General features: G+C 43.2%; 1 protein-coding gene across 1 annotated transcript; it reads left to right on the forward strand.

Annotated features, from left to right (window-relative positions):
* The first annotated feature begins 246 nt into the window (after positions 1-246).
* Positions 247-20,155, forward strand: tnpo1 (transportin 1). The gene is made up of 25 exons (XM_079235648.1): positions 247-281; positions 467-584; positions 1,935-2,010; positions 2,442-2,591; positions 3,199-3,305; positions 8,947-9,080; positions 10,009-10,090; positions 10,687-10,809; positions 11,480-11,598; positions 11,930-11,990; positions 12,218-12,389; positions 12,546-12,698; positions 12,785-13,010; positions 13,879-14,050; positions 14,175-14,261; positions 14,382-14,489; positions 15,909-16,067; positions 16,162-16,249; positions 16,334-16,432; positions 16,544-16,639; positions 18,450-18,525; positions 19,392-19,491; positions 19,573-19,647; positions 19,872-20,011; positions 20,100-20,155. The coding sequence occupies exons 2-24, from the start codon at positions 480-482 to the stop codon at positions 19,977-19,979; spliced, it is 2,676 nt and encodes an 891-aa protein (XP_079091774.1). The 5' UTR covers positions 247-281; positions 467-479; the 3' UTR covers positions 19,980-20,011; positions 20,100-20,155.
* The last annotated feature ends 1,267 nt before the right edge of the window (positions 20,156-21,422 follow it).

Genomic DNA, 21,422 nt, shown 5'->3' on the forward strand with positions numbered 1-21,422 from the left:
TACTTCCTGGAGCTGTGCTCAGTGAATCACGTGACGATCAAGGGGTTCTTTTTTTGTGAACTTCCGTTGACGCGACTCTCTCTATATACGGCTCTGCGCGTCGCCAGTCTAGTCCGTCTGCCCGCAGCTTTTCCTTCCTCTTCTTCTTCTTGTTTTTTTCTTCCCAGCTTGTTGCGAAAACGGATGTGAGTGTGACTGCTGTAACAGGCCCGCGTCTGAGAAGCCAGACGGACGGTCCACATTTCAACAGAAAGACCAACGGTCGGCCAAGACAAGACGGGGTAAACGCCTTTCGATACACCTAACGCGGGTTTACTGTCAGAAAACACGTCACGTTAACGCGCTCGTGTCTTGTTCGCGAGCCACAGAGTCGTTTAAAGACAAATCCTCTCCCTCTCTCTGTTTGTGTGCGTGTGTGTGTGTCTACGAGTGTGTGTTAGCTAAAATGTTGTGTCTTTATCCGCAGCAGCAACAGCAAGATGGAGTGTGAGTGGAAGCCAGACGAGCAGGGACTCCAACAGATTTTACAGCTGCTGAAAGAGTCCCAGTCGCCGGACACGTCCACGCAGAGATCCGTCCAGCAAGTATCCTTTTCCCCTGAGCCCCGGGGTCGTGAATCGTGATTCGTGTTTTTGTCTGGTTGTTCATACGTGTGTCAGGTAACCCACTAGCCTGGGTGGGTTACTGTCTATACAGCAGGTGCTTGACTGTTTGGTGCTTTTTTTTTTGTCGCTTATGAATTACTCATATCGGGGTATTTATAGCAATGGAGATCGATGTATTTTGTCGGGGTTGATATGACGTCTCGCGGAGGCTTTTGATCCAGCAGTTAATCGCCCCCATGGCCACCCTCACCCTCCCTTTGCGTTAAGACGGGAGAGAAAAAAAACATACCGCTGAACGTCAACCACAACCTAACACTGGGCTAAATATGCAATTCATTTTTACATTTTTTTTTTTTTGCATATGCATTGTCTCGTAAAGCAAGCAGACACTGCATTGTAATGGTGATTTTAGTGATAGCTACAACTCAATCATAACATCGGTCTCCAGAAGAAAATGTCAGGGTGTTGCACTAAACTGTAAACATTAAACTCAATTCAATTCAATTTATTTTGTATAGCCCGACATCACAAATTTGCCTTGAGGGCTTTATAATCTGTACACATACGACATGGGCCCTCACATCGGCACAGGATGAATTAATTCATAAAGAAGGAGAGGGAGAAGAGGAGAAGAGGAGCTCAGTGTATCCTAAGATGTCCCCCAGCAGTCTAGGCCTATAGCAGGATATAAAGGGACTGGACCAGGGCAAACCTAAGCCAGGCCTATCTATAAGCGCTATCAAAGAGGAAAGTCAGACTGAAAGTGAAAACTGGTTCCATAGAAGAGGAGCTTGATAACTGAAGGCTCTGATGTAGACTATGATGTACACGCTTTATAATGTCTGGTTTTCATAAATGCACCGGGGTCCATAAATCTGTCGCCCCGCACTCGTTTGTATTGGAGTACTACTCGTATCAGCGGCTCCATGATGCTGGCCCTTAAGTTTTTTGTCTGGTTGCCCGCTGATCCTAAATGGTTCGCTTATGTAACGCTTCATATGCACTGCATCATTAACTCATAGACGACCTGCTGCTATAGCCTTAGAACCGCCATCTGTCTGGGTACTTACAGTGTTCAGTCCCCTCGTATGAAACATTTATGACACCCCCACCCTCTCTCTCTCTCACACACACACACACCATTATGCTGTTACGCTACACCACCACTTGACCACATGAACGTCTGCCATTTCTACATATCTTCAGGTAAAAATAATCTGTCCCCCCCCTGTTAATACCATGTAATAGATTGCTGTGCTAATATGCGCCTAACCTTTTTAGCATGCTATATCCAGTTAGCACCTTGTCTTCCTCAACCACGGTTCCCAGAGACTTGAGCAGCTGAACCAGTATCCAGACTTTAACAACTATTTGATATTCGTGTTGACCAAGTTAAAATCGGAAGGTAAGCCCTCTGTCGGTCTGTTTCAGTGTGTAGTTGTGTACTGCGTTCCTAGATCCTAGTGAACGTCAGACATGTCTCTTTTATGTAACTGCCGAGAGACAGGTCTGTTTGGCCGTGACTCGGCCGACCCAATGGCATCTTTTCCACGGAGATGATGTGGCACTCTGAATATGGGTCACTCTAATTTTAAACCTAGTTCCTGGCACCACTCAACTCTTGGCTTGGCGGCCCCGCACAGTAAATGACCGAAATGTTAAGTGGTGTTAAGACATTTTGGATGCTGTCGCGCTGTTGCTCTTAGTTCAAATGCTTCAGACACGCATGTTTAGAAATGAGTAGAATAAATATAAGTCCAGTTATCAGTTAGTTGCTTATTTACATAATGTTTTAATTGTAGTTTTTTTACACTCTGTCTTTCCTCCACCCCCAAGATGAACCGACGCGCTCCCTGAGTGGGCTGATACTGAAGAACAATGTGAAAGCCCACTATCAGAACTTCCCTAATGGCGTGTCTGATTTCATCAAAGGAGAGTGCCTTCAAAACATCGGAGACTCCTCTCCCCTCATCCGGGCCACCGTGGGTAAGTGGAATGTGATTGTTTTTTTACGATTCTGCAATAATTGATCAGTCATCGTATCTCCCATGCTCACATCTACGAAGGGAAAACATCCACCCTGGTGCTGTAGTGTGGGACTGTCAGAAGCAGTTTCTCCTGGGTGTAGCTTGCGTTATTTGTCCCTTGTAGTTCTCTGTAGATTTGTTTTTTTGTTGACGCAACACACTGTAACATTAAACCTACAGTTGAGGACATCAATTATTTGGGAAATGTCAATTACTTGCAGGTTAAATGAATATGAGTAGACCAATTCAATAAATTACTAATTAGTCATAAATACTAAATCCGGCTGATATTGAACATCAGAAATTGATATCATGACGTATATAGGACTTGAGATGGAGTTTTGTAGGACGGGAGTAGCACTGTTTGCATCATGTGCAGGGCATTGAACACAGCACCTCGTGTATTAAGACACAGCCATTCAACTTAACGCTTTTTAATTGCTATAATGTCCTCTGTGACAATGCATTGGAGAGATTCTTTATGTATATTTAGACCCCCGTTAGCTACAGTGTTTCAACAGTAGCTACACCAGTGTAACTAATAGTACATTTGTCCTTTTTAACAGGTATCCTCATCACCACCATCGCCTCCAAGGGAGAGCTACAAAACTGGCCGGGGCTTTTACCTAAACTCTGCCTGCTGTTGGATTCTGAGGACTACAACACGTGTGAGGTGAGGATAAAACACGGGAGATATATTGTGATCGTCTGCTCATCCGTCAGCACCCACTTCATATGTACGTTTTAATCATTACACTGTGCTGATGATGGCGGAAAAATATGTTGTCTCTCCCCTCCTCCATACAGAGTAAGGGGTAGTGCTTGTCTATGCCGTAGAAAAGCCCATGGAAATCTTTTTTTGCAAGGTCACTTGCAAAGAGCAGGATGTGTGAGCAATGGCAACAGAGAAAATGAGAGAAACCACTAGTGTAAAGCAGAGATATTGGATCATATCTGAAAACTCAGTTAGCATTAAATATGGACACAGTCATTACATTTTTTGAATGACTGTGTCCAGTCGACAGGGAACTGTCAGGATTTGTCCACATGCTAAAATTAAACATGTTTGATCCCTCATACACACACAGTTTAATCTGCAAGTATTAGACCCAATTATGAAATACAGTGGATCTGGCAAAGCTAGTATCTGCATGGCAGTATGCACATTTGTGGTTGTGTGGTATGGCACGCTTATGGCTATAAGTAGTCCTGTCTGGGCACACAGCGCTGCCCGTTTGTTTCTTTGTTTATCTATTTGTTGTGGGGACGGGAAGAGAGCCGGGTCAGCTATAAAGCAGCATCTGGATCGCATCCTGCTGGCCAGATGAGCTAAAAGCAGTCTCACAGCTGGAGCGGCAGCCACAACTGCAGATTATTCAACATGGAATCATTTATTCTCTTTCTACACTTTTTTTTTTACCAGAAAACAATTATGACCCCATTTCCCAACTTGGCGCACATCATCCACCCAGGAAAAGCTTTAATATCAGCAAAAACAATGCAGGGTGGCTCTTGTTTTTCTCTTTCGTTCATTATTATCCAATTATTTGCATTCAGAAGAAACATATATTTGCTTATTATCAGTTCTTGATTGCGTCGATGAGAAGTGCTGTATGTCGTGGGTTCTTGGACGTATCAGCTACTGTAACTGCATCAGGATGCTGGATAAATGCTCCAGTGCAGCAGCCAGTAAAATCACAACACGGAAGCTCGTAGTGGATGCCGCACCCATACTTCGACTCACATAAACCCCCATGTCGTTAATATGCAGTCAGCTGCATGTGCCTGTGACGACAGCCACCATAGGGGAGGTGGATACGTTACATTGGAGAACAAGCACCAATTAGGGGTCATGTTAAACTGCAGTTGGCATGGTAATGTTGCCATGTAACTGCAGTCGCGTCGAAGGGCAGGAAAATGTATCCGGGCGGGATGACTCATCGGCAGGAATATGTCTCACTGTTCTCTCTGAAATATAAGGAAGGAGATGTGACAGAAAACAAGAATGTTTCTCCTTGTGGCACCACAGGCAAAGCTCATTCAGAAGCTGAGATTTAGGTCAGCTATTTACCGCAGAGGATCTTGAAGTGTATGTGTGTGTGTGTACAAGGCTTAACACTGAACAGCAACCAAATGCAGCGACTCCTCATAAGGCTCCCTATGATTTTGAAAAGCAGCTTGGAGGCAGGAAAGCTTCTTAATGTCTGATGTTGACGATGCTTAAATTGGTGCTAGATGGGGGGAAAAAAAAGGCTCTTCTAATCTTGTGATTAAAGAAAAAAACATATTATTAAGAGATTTCTGTATTTTTGGCTATGCTGTCATCGTGGTTGGTTGGCAAAGGCTTTTTTTTTTGGTATTCTTTCCTTTTTAGAGAAAGGCAGAATGGATGGTTTAATGTTTGGAGCATTGCTAATGGCAATCACGATACTTGTGAACTGATTTAAACTTGTACAAGAGGTGAGGTTTAAGATTTAATGGGTATTTTGTGAAGCTGAGCTTGTTTTTATAACGTAGGCTAATGTAGTTTAACTTAGAAAACACGGAGCTACAATCGTATCACTTAAAGTCATATTTTTTTATAAGGAAAGCTCGTGTTTCACGACACTGAACCTGCGACCTCGTGGCATTTGCGTCAGCTGGAACATGGAGCCGAGTGTCGCAGCACTTGCTCTCACGGGCTGCTCCTTGATCTGCCGTGGCTCGTGTTGCACCTCTTTTTTGCATGGTTTGGTCGCTCCTTTGGACAAAAGCCAAATGCAGCGCAATTGTTGTGGAAATCTAGTGAAAGTTAGTTCTTCCTAATTAAACATTTTATTCATAAAAGTTCAAATGCAGGTCAGAGGCTGCATCAGGATTTACACATCGCGTCGACTCCGACTCTACAGCATAGCTTGTAAATCCACTGGAGACGGCAAATAACCACGGCATGCCAAATACATGTTTTAAGGTGTTGACTGTTGCCATAGAGACTCCTAAATAATCTGCGCCGTTACTGCCACCGGCACTTATCTATTTTGGGAATAGGTTTGTCGGCTGCCAGTGTACGGTTTCAGAACAGCGCGCACTTTGTAGTCCAAGCGACGAGGAACGCGTGGATGCATGTTGGCTTTGGGCCATTGGACCGACAGAACATGTCCTCTGTGTTGTGCGTTTCCGCTGCATGTACACAAGATGATCCTCATTACTCACTTACTGAATTATCCTCACACTGACTCCATGTCTGCTAACGGGCTACTGCAGTTTTTCTTTTATCGAGTGCTTGCTCATTGTGGGAATTTCTGTAAACAATATCATAAAGAGCGCAGTCTAGACGTGCTCTTTATGATAAGTGCCCTGAGATAACGTCTGTTGTTATTTGCGGTTCTATAAATTTAATTGATGTTGGGAGGAAAGAGAGAGTCGGATACATGTTTATAATTGCGGGGCGTGTAGCTATTAACTTTGAGTAATGTGGTATCTTCTGGGGTAGGGAGTTTATGTTTGGGCTTATTGGGGAAACATGCCATAATAACCTTTCAGCATATTGAAGGCGGCTTTCTGGCAAGGCACAAAAAAAATAAGCAAGAATAAAAAACGCCTTCCGCACTCCCTTCAGTGTCCTAAGCCCCGACCATGAGATGAGGCCCATGCACGCTTTTATATTTCATACATCATCCTTCATACAGTGATCTCCTGTACTCTTCATTCATTTCATACATCATCCTTCATACAGTGACCTGTACTCGTCATACATCATCACCGCCCTGTTTTCTTCGCAAACTTGCTGTAAAACCATCGAGCCATCGGTAACATTTTCCCTCCATCTCTGAAATGCAGGGATTTACAGACCCACAAGTTTGCATAGAAAAAAGGATTACAGAGTTGCCCTTTCTCTGAAATGACCTGTGATTGGCCAAAGACTCCCGTCACAGGATAGATTTTCTAAAGCCTGAAAATAGAGCCAAGAGGTGGTGCAGAAGTATAGTTTTCTCTCAGACTGGCTGAACTGAAATAGACTGGAAGATTATTGTGGAATATTTGTCTACCTCAGCTTTAAGTCTGGGTATTTCATCTCATCATAGTCTTCTTTTTATATAAATATATTAAAACATGTCAATATATACAACAAAGTGCATGTATTTCTGAAATATGGAACATATAATCAAGCCCAGCTCTTCTCCTTGGTATCATCAGCTGTCTCGTTTGTGGTTACAGAGCAGCAGTTGTAGGGAAAGCCCCCTGTGGCACCGCGCTGCACCCCTCACCGCTCTATAAAGGACAGGAGCAGGTGTGTTGGGTGGCGAGTGTAATGTCGGTGGATGGCTTTAAATAGGTTTGCCTGAGAGCAGTTTTACTGTTGTGATTAATGGCGGTTGCGAGGATGAAGTTGATGAACACACTTTGTCACCTCAGTGCTTGTTTTGTACCGTGACGTTCTTCAAATTTACACAGCAGCAGAAGGAGCGAGCTGTTTAGTCATGTAAATGCACACTTCTCTGTTCCATGGCCGGCAATCATCTGCCATGACTTACATTCTTGCATTTAATGACCGTCCATCACGGGGCTTGAAGGGAGGGATTACATTTTAGACGCTTCAGCGTCGGTGAAATGTCATTTCTTTGCCCTTCTCTGTTGACACACGGGCGCGGAAACGCCCCACATTACGTTTTGATGTCATTGAGAGGGGCCTCGGGTCCGGTTCCACACATTTTCACATGGGATGAGTTACATCTGAGCGGCATTTCAGTATATTATAGTGTCTCCAGAGCCCAGATCTGATGCTGCGAGAGTCATTCATTAATTTTGACAAAACAAAACCTAACGATGATAGTGTTCGCTTTCCTGAATCGACTAAAAAAGGTTCCGTCTTTACATCATTGGTGCTCAAACATAGTCAATGTGGACGGACGTTTCCCTGATGACACATTTGTAATGCTGAGATTTGTTGCTGCTGTTTTCATTCCTTCTCATGGAAATTTAAGAAAATGCAGTTAAGGAAAGCAAAATGTTTTGTTTGTCTTGTGTAGCAAAAAACAGGCAGTATTCAAAGCATTAAAGATTTAAGGTTAATTTATTAAAAACAGGGTTGCAGGTGTAGCTGGCAACCCTGTTTTTTAATAATAACAATAAATCAACCTTAAATCTTTAATGCCTTGCATCAACCAACATGGTTGAATCATCTGATCATGATGTTTTTTTCTGTAAAAAAAAAAAAAAAATATATATATATATATATATATATATATATATATATATATATATATATATATATATATATATATATATATATTAGTGAAAATGTTGTTCATAATTTCCAGTAAATCTATTGTGTGTTTTTTTTTTTTATATTTTTTATATTAACAGTCCAATACATTCAGTATTACAGTGATATAAAATGGAGACAAGCAGCAAATGTACACATTCTAGTAGACACATTCTATTTTTGCAACAATAATTGTTCAGTATATTAAATATTGTGTTTGAATATTTTGTATGCCACCCCCCACAAAAAGTAGTCCTATTCATTTTCTACACGACCCTGCAAGAGGAAATTATAGAAATCTGTATTTCAATGAGGGGAAACGTCTGCGTTGACCTTGGTAACGTTTGTCTCCTTCTGTCTGTGACCTTGACACGGTCTCCTCTCTCGTAGACTCCTCATCTTGCTTTCATCCCTTTATGGCTCCTCCACATTTTTATTTTGAAACGGTTCGGTGTCTGTCATCTGAGGGGAAAGCCGACATGGGAACGGTTTCCATGGGAACACATTTCAGACACCGTCGGTGTCAGCGCCGTGCCGTTTCTTGTATCGGCTCCTCGGGCTGCGTTTTTGTGAGAGACAGGGGAGGGTGCAGCATATTGTGAACATGCATACTAACCATCAGTCAAGCAGCTAGTATTAGGTGTGTGTGTGTGTGTGTGTGTGTGTGTGTGTGTGTGTGTGTGTGTGTGGGGGGGGGGGGGGGGGGGGGATAAATGTGACTGCTTGCCAACTGTTTGAAGGTTATTAGAGCAGAAGGGGAGGAATCCTTTTGAAGATCACAGATGAGGGAGGAGGCTGAACACATTTGTGAGCTCTCGCTCTGTGAAAAAACTAGAACGAGATCCTCCGTATGACCTCTTTACGTAAACACGCTAAGACCCGACATGTGTTCAATGGAGAGCCGATAGAATATGAACAGATATTTTGTTGAGATTGTCATAAGAAGAAAAGACGATCACCAGAAACCTAAATCCATTCCTCTTCCACACACACTTGTCTACAGCTTCAGTGTAACCTGCCTCCATGTTGGACTTTTCATAACATTATCTATTGTTGTTTTATCCCCCAGGGAGCGTTCGGAGCGCTGCAGAAAATCTGCGAGGACTCTGCCGAGATCCTGGACAGTGACATTCTGGATCGTCCTCTGAACATCATGATCCCCAAGTTCCTGCAGTTTTTTAAGCACAGCAGCCCCAAGATAAGGTATCAGCGCTTTCGTTCTAAACCTTCCATTTTTATAGACGATGAAGCCGAATTTCCGTCAAACACGTTAAACTCCAGCTATGTGATTAAGTGCATTTGTTTCTGCTACATCGTTGGTTTGGAGGATTTAGGGCATTGCAATGAAAAGTGCTCATGAATTCAGTTTTTGGCATAGATTCTTCTAGAGATGTTCCGATTCCAGTATTAGAAATGCCCCTGAAACAGCCTAAAATGCTGGATCAGGTGTCGTTGAGTAGCGATCCAATATCACGTTGTCATATCAATTTATATCTCATAGGAAAACACAGGAAAAACAACAACACATGTCCCTTGCTATCCATATCCTTTCTTTCTCATCTCTGTTGAGAGTTGCACGTGCTCAGTACCTCAGTACCGTTAGCAAGTGCTAGCATAGTGTAACATGTCAGCAATTTGCATACATGGTTAGCAGTATACAGCTGTTCAGAAATTAATTAAAAATATATATTTTCGGTATTCAATAACTGGCAATAATCATGTTCAGTTATCAGAATCTATTAGGAAGGAAAAACATCTCTGGGTTTGTATAACTGCTGCTTTCTAGTCATATGAATTGCACTTCCAAAATGTATTATATTAAGAATATGCACCTTTTTAGAAACATTTATTTTCCCGATGATAAAGAGCATTTCTATCTGGAACACATCTTAAACGCATCCTCTACTAGTGAGTATGTTTTGTGAGGAAGATTTCTTTGCACCATACAGTGTATTTACAAGACCGACTCAAGGTCTAAATAATTGTACAGTTGAAGTGTCGGTCTGTGATCACGCATCAGACCCGTGACAGAAGAAAAGCGGCTGAATCAGTGGCGATGGAGCAGAGAGGAAGACATGCGCTGCATTCATAGTGTGTGAGTCGTGTTTGAGTGGTGGTTATTGTGTTGCAGGTCTCACGCCATCGCCTGCGTTAATCAGTTCATCATCAGCAGGACTCAGGCTCTCATGATGCACATCGACCCGTTCATCGAGGCAAGTCGCACTGTTTTGCATCTCTGTTGTCGAAACGCTCCCAAACATGATTGAGTTTTACGTTTTCATTTTGTGTAGTATTTTTTTTTTTCTTGGCTTTTTTTTAATTGCTTTTAAATTGGATTCTTAATGTCTTGATTGTATTGTTGAATGTGCTATTCCTATTCAGGGCTTGAAAGGAGAGATACAGAACATTAACTTAAAATAAAGTGCACGCTCAATATATTGCTCAGGATAACATTTATATATAATATTGTAAAAAGAAGGAACACAAATATACATGTTTTTTTTTTTTTTTTCTTCTTTTATGGCAAAATGTACCATCCTTAAAATGTTGAGTATACCATCATACAACTGCAAGATACTATATGTAAACTTGAAACTATGTTAAACTGCGACAAAATATATAGCAAAATACAGAATAACATCTTGATACCAGAGTATTTATATCACACAAGAATGTAACGTGATATATTACTGTATTGACTTCATATTCATTCAGGCACTTTGTAGTAGTAGTAGCTGTTGTTTCACACTGTGCATAGTACGAATAGATGCATAGATATTTGACCCTGGCGTCATTCTGTCCTTCGTAGAACCTGTTTGCACTGGCGACAGACGAGGAATCAGAAGTGAGGAAGAATGTGTGCAGAGCTCTCGTCATGCTGCTTGAAGTTCGCCTGGACCGTCTCCTGCCGCACATGCATAACATCATCGAGGTGAGTTACATACATGCAGGCGCAAAGATGAAGAATAAATAATGTATTTCGAGGATAAGTGGTGATTTTCGATACAATATTTTTGAATGAATTGACCCTACGAACATCCCGAGTGTTGTCTGTCGATGCATCTTGTTCTCTAACGACACAGACCTCCATTTTTGTACAGAAACTAAAAGACATCAGCGAGCCGCACTGTTGCACTGCGGTCGTGTCCCTTATGATAAACATAGTCCATCCTGTAAACACTTGGCGGACAAAAATACTTGCTTGCGCACAAGACCCGCAGCTGAAAATAGCCCCCAACATCTTTACTCCTGAGTGAAGTTTACTAAAAACTACAGTGACCAGGTGCTCTATGGTCCCGGAGCCAAATCAACATCTAGCCAGCATTGTGTATATATATGTAACATACAATTTAGCTCCAAATGGTTGAATAAATAATGCGACATGATAAATATACGGCTGTAGACGTACTACTGCTTCCAGGGATCAGTGATTGCCGATGTTTTTGGTCTTTTCACAGGATGTTTTGATGATAACAAAAATAGAATACCGACTCCCCGTGGACAGACAGCAGATGCATTTTTAGACTAAAAATATTGTGTTATGTAAATATAAAAAAATATATATATATTTACGATTACATTTCCTCATTGTTTAATTTCAGTACATGCTACTGAGGACTCAGGACCAAGATGAAAATGTTGCCTTGGAAGCCTGTGAGTTCTGGCTTACTCTGGCGGAGCAGCCCGTGTGTAAGGAAGTGCTGTGTGGACACCTCGCCCAGTAAGAACACACACACACACACACACACACACACACACACACACACACACACACACACACTACAAAGTCTAACACTGTATTGCAAGCTGTTGATTCATAGCAACCTTGACAGTATGCTGGTCCAGACCTTGTACTAGGATGATATTTCGCTTCCTCACCTCAAGACGGCTGATTAAGAACCCTGACTGTTGACCTCAGTTGTAACATCTTTCAACACGCTGTCACGTGAAACTGCTCCCGCAGCAGGAGTCCCATGTGAGTGATCGCCTGTGGGCTCCGACCCTTTCTTGCCCTTTGTTCTCATCGATGTTCCTGTGCCCCTCTGCTGCAGGCTCATTCCGGTGCTTGTCAACGGGATGAAGTACTCTGAGATTGACATAATCCTGCTCAAGGTCAGTTTATACAGCCGAATATTTGTACCTGTAGGCAGGAGGATGAATTTCCCCGTGACATGCACTTCAATTAGGTGGTTTGTCTTGACATTTTAACACAAAGATCAGCAGATGTTGGTTTGACTTTCATGGCAGTGTGCTTGTGCGTTGCATTTGTGTTTGTTTACAACACTGCGGCAGCAACTTGCGTGACTTTATTTCCTCCCCGTGCGTCCGTCCGTCACCAGGGCGACACCGAGGAAGACGAGGCCATCCCGGACAACGAGCAGGACATCCGGCCGCGCTTCCATCGCTCCCGCACAGTTGCCCAGCAGCACGAGGGCGATGGCATCGAGGGCGACGACGATGAGGATGATGACCTGGATGATGATGACGATACTATCTCTGATTGGAACCTGCGTGAGTTCAGTGCCTATTTAAATGGAGCTTGTCTCAAGATGTCCTGCCGTTCTCTTTACTAAGTGTGTCTCTTTGTGTCTACTGTACCTGTGACGTCTGTACGATGTTTGTCCGCACACTTCTGTGTATGTCTCTCTACTGTTCACCAAACATTAGGCAAGTGTTCCGCCGCGGCGTTGGACGTGTTGGCCAACGTGTTCAGGGATGATCTGTTGCTGCACCTTCTGCCCCTTCTCAAAGAGCTGCTCTTCCATCCGGAGTGGGTCGTTAAAGAGTCCGGCATCCTCGTGCTGGGGGCAATAGCTGAAGGTAAGAAGGGAAAGAGGAAGAAGTGGAGACGAAGCACAGGAATATGGAAGCAGAAGAAATGACAGTGTTCTCATCCCTGTCTCCAGGCTGCATGCAGGGCATGATCCCATACCTGCCGGAACTCATTCCCCATCTCGTGCAGTGTTTGTCCGACAAAAAGGCCCTGGTGCGTTCCATCACCTGTTGGACACTGAGCCGCTATGCCCACTGGGTCGTCAGCCAGCCTCCAGATACTTACCTGAAGCCGCTGATGACGGAGCTGCTCAAACGTATTCTGGATAGCAACAAGCGTGTGCAGGAGGCTGCGTGCAGGTAAGTCCTGATAGAACCCTGCACCTCATTTGGACTGGTGATGCCCACGCATTTTTATTTCGGATGTTGTCATACCGATTTCTTAAAGATCCCCTCCACTCAAAAGTATGTTCATGTATTTATGTTCCCTAAAATTAGGATCCACAAAAAAAAAAAAAAAAAATGGAAACCGGTTGACCAATTTTTACAGTCATTGAAAACTAAATATCTTGTGTTGTCCTGGAAAATAATTTCCAGCATTTTTCCTTTAGCTGAAAATGAAGAACTAGAGTTCCCCAAAACACAACAGAGAACAGGCTGCTCTCGGTCATGTTGTGGGAAAAACACAACAACAAGTCACATGCAGGTTGGGTGACTTTACACAACGCTGCTTTCTTCCACACTTGTTTTAAACGGTTGAATAACGCCTGCAAAGGTTTAAGCTTTGTGATTCCAGTCTGGCCAGTAGTAATGGTTTCAAATGTGTTCTGGGTGAGCGAGTTGGATAATAATGAATGGGAAGCCGGGGTCAAAACAAATACAAATACCGGCTAACGGTACCTTTTTTACTTTGCTTGCAATGTCTCTTTAAATGCAATGCTGCATTGTAACGGTAACATGCAATGTCTAACTTTTGTAGCAGTATCTTCATTTGTGTTTGCATTATTTTATGATCAACTTGTCATAATTTCTAAGCAAGCAAGAGCTGATTTCATAGACAGGTTTCAGCTGCAGACTGTACGTCTTTTAAATCAGACTTCCACAGAGAGGGACATATTATTGTATGCTGCGATTCCTGTCTGTCACACCAGCTATGTCTTGGAAAATTATTTTTAGAAAAGAGTGGGAACCCAAATGATTTCTTACCTTGATTTGTCTCTCTTTTTAGTGCCTTTGCCACTTTGGAGGAGGAGGCTTGTACGGAGCTGGTTCCCTACCTGGCATTCATCCTGGACACACTGGTGTTCGCGTTCAACAAGTACCAGCACAAAAATCTGCTCATTCTTTACGACGCCATCGGAACGCTTGCAGACTCAGTGGGGCATCATCTCAATAAACCGGTACGCAGAACAGAAATATGGACTCAGTTTCACGTCACGTTATCGTATAGACATCGTGCCCAGAAGATAAACAAGCATCAACAAATCATACATAAAGACTCATTTAATCTGTGTTGTTTCCTAGGAATACATCCAGATGCTGATGCCTCCACTGATCCAGAAATGGAACCAGTTGAAAGATGAAGACAAAGACCTCTTCCCTTTGTTAGAAGTGAGTCGCTGATGTGACGTTACTGCCTGTACAAATCGTTTAGTTGATAGTGAGTGGCTTCCCGGATGAGAACGGTGTATAAATAGGTCACTGACTCTACCGCCTGCCTGCCTTCCTCAGTGTCTGTCGTCTGTAGCCACGGCCCTGCAGAGCGGCTTCCTGCCCTACTGTGAGCCCGTGTACCAACGCTGTGTCAACCTGGTGCAGAAGACGCTGGCTCAAGCCATGGTGAGTGTGTCTACACACACGTACACTCTCTTTCTAAGGTCACTGTTTTGGTTTTAAGGCCATATAATCTGTATATGGGGATAATGGGCTCTTTTCATTCTACGGTGCGTGTTAAGCACATAGTCACAAGACATTTAGGACTGTTCCTAAACAAAGTAAAGCCCAAGGGGCAAAGGGTTCATATTAGGTCTCTTAATCATTGGTGTGTTTGGGGCGTAACACAAATTAAACCAGACAGTGTCATCTCACATTCCCTGAGAAGTCAGGTGCACTTGACGGATTCTGCATATTGGAGAAGCGAGCAGTTTACTGGAGTGAAAATATTGTTTTTGAAACAACAAATATGGATTCAAGCACAAAGTAGCAGATAAAAGCATGTTGTGGATCTTTGATCTTTAAAAATAATTATTTCTTGGACTTAACGATCACACCAGTCTGAAACAATCCTACACAGGACTCTAATTTTACAAATAGTATAACACTAATAATATTGGTGTCGCCTCATCTTTATCTACCACTGAGCAGAAATACTGAGTTTAAATGCAACGAATAGACATGCAAAACATTTTATTATATTTTGAATGTCTGCATAATGAATGGGGCTTTGAAGTTCACAGATAAGGAGGAATTTAGTTAGTTACTGAATTATTGTTGCTGTGTCATATTGTTCCATCAACAACTCCATTGGACTGCATGTGAGCAAATGCCCCGATAACCTATTTAACTGAGGAGTAAAGCGCGTGTGTGCGCGTGTGTGCGCGTGTGTGCGCGTGTGTGTGTGTGTGTGTGTGTGTGTGTGTGTGTGTGTGTGTGTGTGTGTGTGTGTGTGTGTGTGTGTGTGTAACAAGCAGTGTACTTGTAGTCGTGTAGAGTGCACACACACGTTGTGACCCCGCCTGTGTCAACCTGTCTTACTATCTGAACGATAAGCCCTTTATAAATGGCAGGAAAATACTGCACTTTTGACCTTCGACCTTGTTTTTGTTGAGCAACTGCACAAACGCTTTCTGCTGCCTCAAAATTGCAAAGCAGCAACAATGCGCCTGACCACGCCTCCAACACGGAGGCGCACAGGTGTGCACAAGTACATTGTCTCTTGACATGGAGTCGGGTGTGAAAATGACCTCAGTCTTTGGTGTGTGTGTGAGAGAGTGTGTGTGTGATGGGGCTCAACGTTGTGTTTACAGCTTGTTGCACTGCCCCCATGTGGCCAAATAGAATACGTGACTGCAGGTTTAATGTACAGGCATAACGTCAAACTATTCCTTTTAACCATTAACATGTAGTTTTAGGATAGAGAGCTGACTTCATATCTAGAATTCAGGTTTAATACGTAATTCTAATTTGATTATCTATTCATTATTTGTGTTTATTTACTTCAACTCGTATCCTCTTTTCTACCGTTCTCCACTCTTCTAGCTTTATCAGTCTCAGCCGGACCAGTACGAAGCCCCTGACAAAGACTTCATGATCGTGGCGTTGGATCTTCTCAGTGGCCTGGCGGAGGGTTTGGGAGGCACCATCGAGGAGCTGGTTGCCCGTAGCAACATCCTCACCCTCATGTACCAGTGCATGCAGGTGAAGAAAGTGAATAACGCGCCCCTGATCCCATGCACTGATCTAGTAACTCTCTTACTAAGTAATTTGTGTTGTCCTCTCTCTGACCGCTCAGGACAAAATGCCAGAGGTGCGCCAGAGCTCCTTTGCTCTGCTGGGGGATCTGACCAAGGCTTGTTTCCAACACGTCAAGCCCTGCATCGGTACGTTCTTGGTTCACTCTCAAACACTGTTTGGAAACAAGTTGTTTGGCCGGTTGCTAAATTGACTCGCTTTCCTTCTTCCAGCTGATTTTATGCCCATTCTGGGTACTAATTTAAACCCAGAATTAATATCCGTGTGCAACAATGCAACATGGGCAATTGGAGAGATATCTATACAAATGGGTGAGTGCCTCGATTTCACCAAATTACTACCTGCAATATGTCGGCGTGTACAGTCGCCAGAGTAAACATGTTTCCTTGCGCCTGTTTTTCCTGCTGTTTCTCCACTCGTAGGGTCTGAAATGCAGCCGTACATTGCCATGGTGCTGCACCAGCTGGTGGAGATCATTAACAGGCCAAATACCCCAAAGACTCTACTGGAGAACACAGGTACCACTCGGTGGCAGCGCTGAGCCAGCCAGCCAGGTCGCCACACACACAGGGAGGTGCTCAGACACACGCAGGGCCAGTCAGCCAGGGATCCACCACACACTCTTTTTTTTAATCTCTATCTAAAGCACCCGTCCCAAGCCACGGGCCTTACAGGTTTGGCTGGTTTCAGCAAAAGTATGCAAAATATTTCAGCTAAATGATTTGCGGCCTGTCAGTGCTTCCTGTAAGTGAATAGATAAAAAGGAAACGAAACCCTTGGCAAAGCCCTGCTGTGAAATTCTTGACATTTGAATCGGGCGAGCCGTGTAAGGGCCCAGTCTTGGGATTAACTAATGTGGACTGACGTCAGTAGACTGCAGGAGCGGTGTGTGAGATAGATAGGTGAGTTCACAGCCCCACATAGGTAACCATGACCACGAGACAGACATTTTCTGAACACTTAATCAATAACTAAACACAAATGATTGAGAGAACACCTGATCTGACTAAATGTAGGGCACCTAGCTTAGATTTTTTTAAATTTTTTTTAAAGAAAAGGTTACACTGTGCTCTTGTTTTACAAATTTTATTTTAAATCCTGATTTGATCTCATCAAAAAGATGCTTTCAAGGGTGAAGTGTAACCTGCCTTAATTAAATAAACTCTAGGGACTGTAGATGTGTTCCTGTTTGTTTGCTGTCAGTTTATTTGTTGCTTTAATTTAATGTTCTTTAAATGTGGATGCATATCTGCCAATAGATGTTAAATGTTGTTAAGAATGGCCAATGTTTGATGCAGGATACACGCTAGTTATAACTGTGTCATAACATTTGAGTTTCATAAGAATCTATTCCCGTTTGCATCTGGCCAGTGTTTTCAATGCTTAATTGAAAACACGACACGGACACAGAATACCTCGACCAGATCGAGATGTTTTGGCCGTGTGTCAATCGTAATCTCTCGTCATTTCCGAATGAACCAGTTTATCGCTGGAGCTAAATTTAAACGGGCAGCCACGTAACGCCACGGTCAGCTCGAGGTGGATGTGGCTGGAGAGTGCATGCATGGTGGCACTTTTTCCCCCTTTCTGTCTCTGATCAGCTTATCCTGCACTGAACTTTATTCTGAAGAGCATACCATCTGCTTTCTGCATGTGTCATTGGACTGTTCATAAATGCCTGTTTGTTAATGAGAATGTTGCATAGTTTTGTGTCTCTTAAACTTAGGTCCTCCCTCCTCTGTGCCTCATAAGAAACCTGCTGTGCTGGATACTAGTCTCCCTCCATGTAGTTGGCTTGGAGTAATCTGTCATTTTTCCTTTTTTTTTTTTTTTCAAAAGAACAAAAACACATTTCTGTTTGTTATGGAAAAATAACATTTGTGAGTTTAAGGGAGAAATCTCTTGTTTAGGCCAGTCCCATGCACATGCTACACTTTAGCTCGCCTGTGTCTTTGCATTGAGAGCCACATCTTAAACCAAGCTAATGAACTTTAAATCACTTAGCCTTTTTCCGATCCATATGATTTGTGAAAGCAGATGCCATTGTTTGCCTTTTTCTATGAATGTCCTGTCAAAGTTGTCAATGTGTTCTCCCTTAAACGTGTTGTATGTTTTTTTTATAGAGTGTCATATTTTACATTCCTCCCCGTGACTGGAGGGGGCCGTAATAATCAACACTAGTGAAATCTTCTGTTTATTATCATACACAGATTCTGTTGATTTATGTCTCTGAGTTGTTTGTTTTTTCTTTATTTTTCTCCTCCCCTCCTCATTGCTCATGTCTTGGTTGGCGTTTGGTGGTGTGTAACCGTGATTGCGTTACCTTAGCAATAACAATTGGCCGTCTTGGTTACGTTTGTCCTCAAGAGGTGGCACCCATGCTACAGCAGTTTATAAGACCCTGGTGTGTATTATTCAATCTTTTATTTAATTCATCTCCTCTCTTGCTTTCTTCCTATCTTCTCGTCTGTCTCCTGTTGCTCTCCTCTCCTTTCCTCTCCCCTCACTCCTCTCTCTCCCTCTCAAAAGAAGTCTTTTCAGTTGTTTCGTTTTTTCTTTTTCTTATCAGTTTGTAATCATTGCCAACCATGTGACTAACCCTGTCCTCTTTTAGGTCCTACTTGTAATTTTTGTTTTTTTTTGCCTCAGTAGCACCTTCATGTATTATACATTGTTTAATTTCTAGTTGTTTTTTTTGTCATTGTTAACTGTCGCTAACCTAAAAGATGCATGATTTGTCACATGCCTGACAGAGAAAGGATGCAGTCTTAGCTGCAAAAGAGCATTCCTCAATCCCTTTCTCAGACAGTAGTCACCCAGCTGCATGTGCCTGTCCCAAAAAAAAAAGAACCCCAACCTTCAATAAGTAATGTTATTTTCAAGGTGCTATAGACAAGGTTTTTAAGAAACGCACTGCGGAGCTACTCAAGCTCAAAGTAGCCTGTTAAAAGTAAAAGATTTGTGTTATTTTAATCTGTTTTGTGTGCATGCTTGACTTGTTGTGGTTATCTCTTAGGTCATGACAGTCACACATGGATGTAGACATACAGACTCATGTTTTAACGACCAGTATTGATGATAATAAGAAAACACCTAGACATTACATCTGCAATACAGATGGAAATAGGCTATATTTGTATTGTATTTTCTCACAGATATAACACTAGTGTATTGATATAGGTATTTGCAGTATCATTCATAGTGGCATTCAAAGTTTTCTTTTTTGTTGTTGATATGTCTGATGTTAAATGTGGTCGTCCCTGTTGTCAGGTGCACCTCTCTACGAAATATAAGAGACAATGAGGAGAAAGACTCTGCGTTCAGAGGAATTTGCACGATGATCAGTGTAAACCCAGGAGGTGTAGTGCAGGTGAGGTCCAGCAAACACGACGATGAGGCGGCCGTTATGTTGCCAGTTGAAATGTAGCCTCACCTCTCTTCTCTGGAACAGGATTTTATATTCTTCTGCGACGCAGTGGCCTCCTGGGTAAATCCAAAGGACGATCTCAGAGACATGTTCTGCAAGGTAAAGGTGGAGAAATGCTCAGTGTTCAAACGCATGTTGCCAAAAAATGTACTGGATTAAATCAACAAGTGGCATTTTTAGCGAAATTCAGATCTGTGCCCCCCAGTGGCTGAATGTGGGGGTTTGCAGTCTCTACAGTTCTCCCTCCCCCTGCACAAGATCTATTTTGAAAGGCAGCGTTTCATTGCTACTCGGTGTGAACTTCTCCTGGTGTTTAATTTCAGATCCTTCACGGGTTTAAGAACCAGGTGGGCGAGGAAAACTGGAGGCGCTTCTCAGATCAGTTCCCCATGCCACTGAAGGAACGACTGGCAACCTTTTACGGGGTGTAACTGTTTCCGCGGCGGTGTGCCTCGTCGCTGGGGTCAGTTTCCCCAGACGATTTCAGAGTTTGACGTGAAGAAGATGTGTTTTGTGTGTTTCTAACGAGGCCTCTCTCTTTCTCTGCGCAGGTCATTCACTACGGGAGACAATATAGGGAACCTCTTTTACCCGGGGAACATGTTACCCTTTACTAGGGGGAAGGGTCCGCCTGCTGAGGGGAGGGCCAGGGGGTGCGGACCCCTCCCCGACCTGAAGGACGGGGTGGGAGGGAGGTGGTAGCTGCAGTGCCCAGTTGCCCCCATGCACAGGCAGGGGGGTGGGGGGTGGGAAGGGGGGGAGGGACTGCCAGAGCAACCTTATCATGGGAGGAACATTCATGTCATCACACCTCAATCACAAGTAATGAAACCGATCACCATTTATTCCCCCAAAAACGTCCCTTTTTATTTTTATCCGTCACCTGAGCTACTGAGAAGAGATGTGACTTTGCAGAACTCTGTGAAGCTTTTGCTCTTTTAAATTTTTGGTCAGAGGAGGAGTTTGCACATTTTAAGAGGTGCAGAAAACGACCTTCAGAGCCAGATACGCTTTCGTCATCACGTCAGGCTTATAAATGGTGTGTGGTAGTTCTCAACACAACTGCATTCTACCCGTACAGTAGAAGACTGTCCATTTAAAATGCAGTTAAGTTAATGGTTCATCAAGGGGTATTATTCTCTCACTAAAAGGATAGCTTAAAGCTAAGGGATAGCAGCTGATGCTGAGAGAGCATCATATTGGATCAGACTCCTAACCTGTAGAATGCTGCATATCTCCAAGAATAAGTTATCACCGATATATCTATCCATTGTTTTTTTCTTTTCTTTTCCGGGTTTCTTTTCTTTATCAGGGCAAAAGCTGTTAATTGTGTCACTGAAGAGCACGAGGTTTTCTTTTTCAGAGCAGCTTTTCTGGGAATAGGTAGCATGCTTGTATCATTGTGAAAAGCTGTGGAACATTAGTGGTGTGTGTTGCGTTCGACAGCCGTCATCGCCCCGTGATGAGGCTCTTCTTCGACCTTGTAGTTTTTATCTATTTACAGTACTCTTTGTTTGGTTTCCTCGACCTGACAAATTACGGCGATCAGCTGTAAGCGTAGCATGGCCGGGTTTACACGCCGACATCTTTTAGGAGACGCTTTTAAAGTCTCGGGTCCCGGAAGTGAACCTCTCGGCTTGGTCTTGTGGCGTGAACGTGACGTGGACATTCATAGGCGAGCAGAGCAAAGCTGTGGACGCTTACGATCCTTTCGTATTGTCTGAGCCTCATGGAGGAAACTATGAAGGAGACGCGCAGAGGAGACGACGACGTGAAAGCCGTCTACGAGATTCCTCTGCGACTCTCTGGCCGCCAGAACCACCCAGTCCATCGGATGAATGTTAAAAAAAAACCTGTTTTAATTCTCAATGTAC

The sequence above is a fragment of the Taurulus bubalis genome, assembly GCF_910589615.1.
Source record: "Taurulus bubalis genome assembly, chromosome: 19".
In the NCBI taxonomy this organism is placed as follows: Eukaryota; Metazoa; Chordata; class Actinopteri; order Perciformes; family Cottidae; genus Taurulus; species Taurulus bubalis.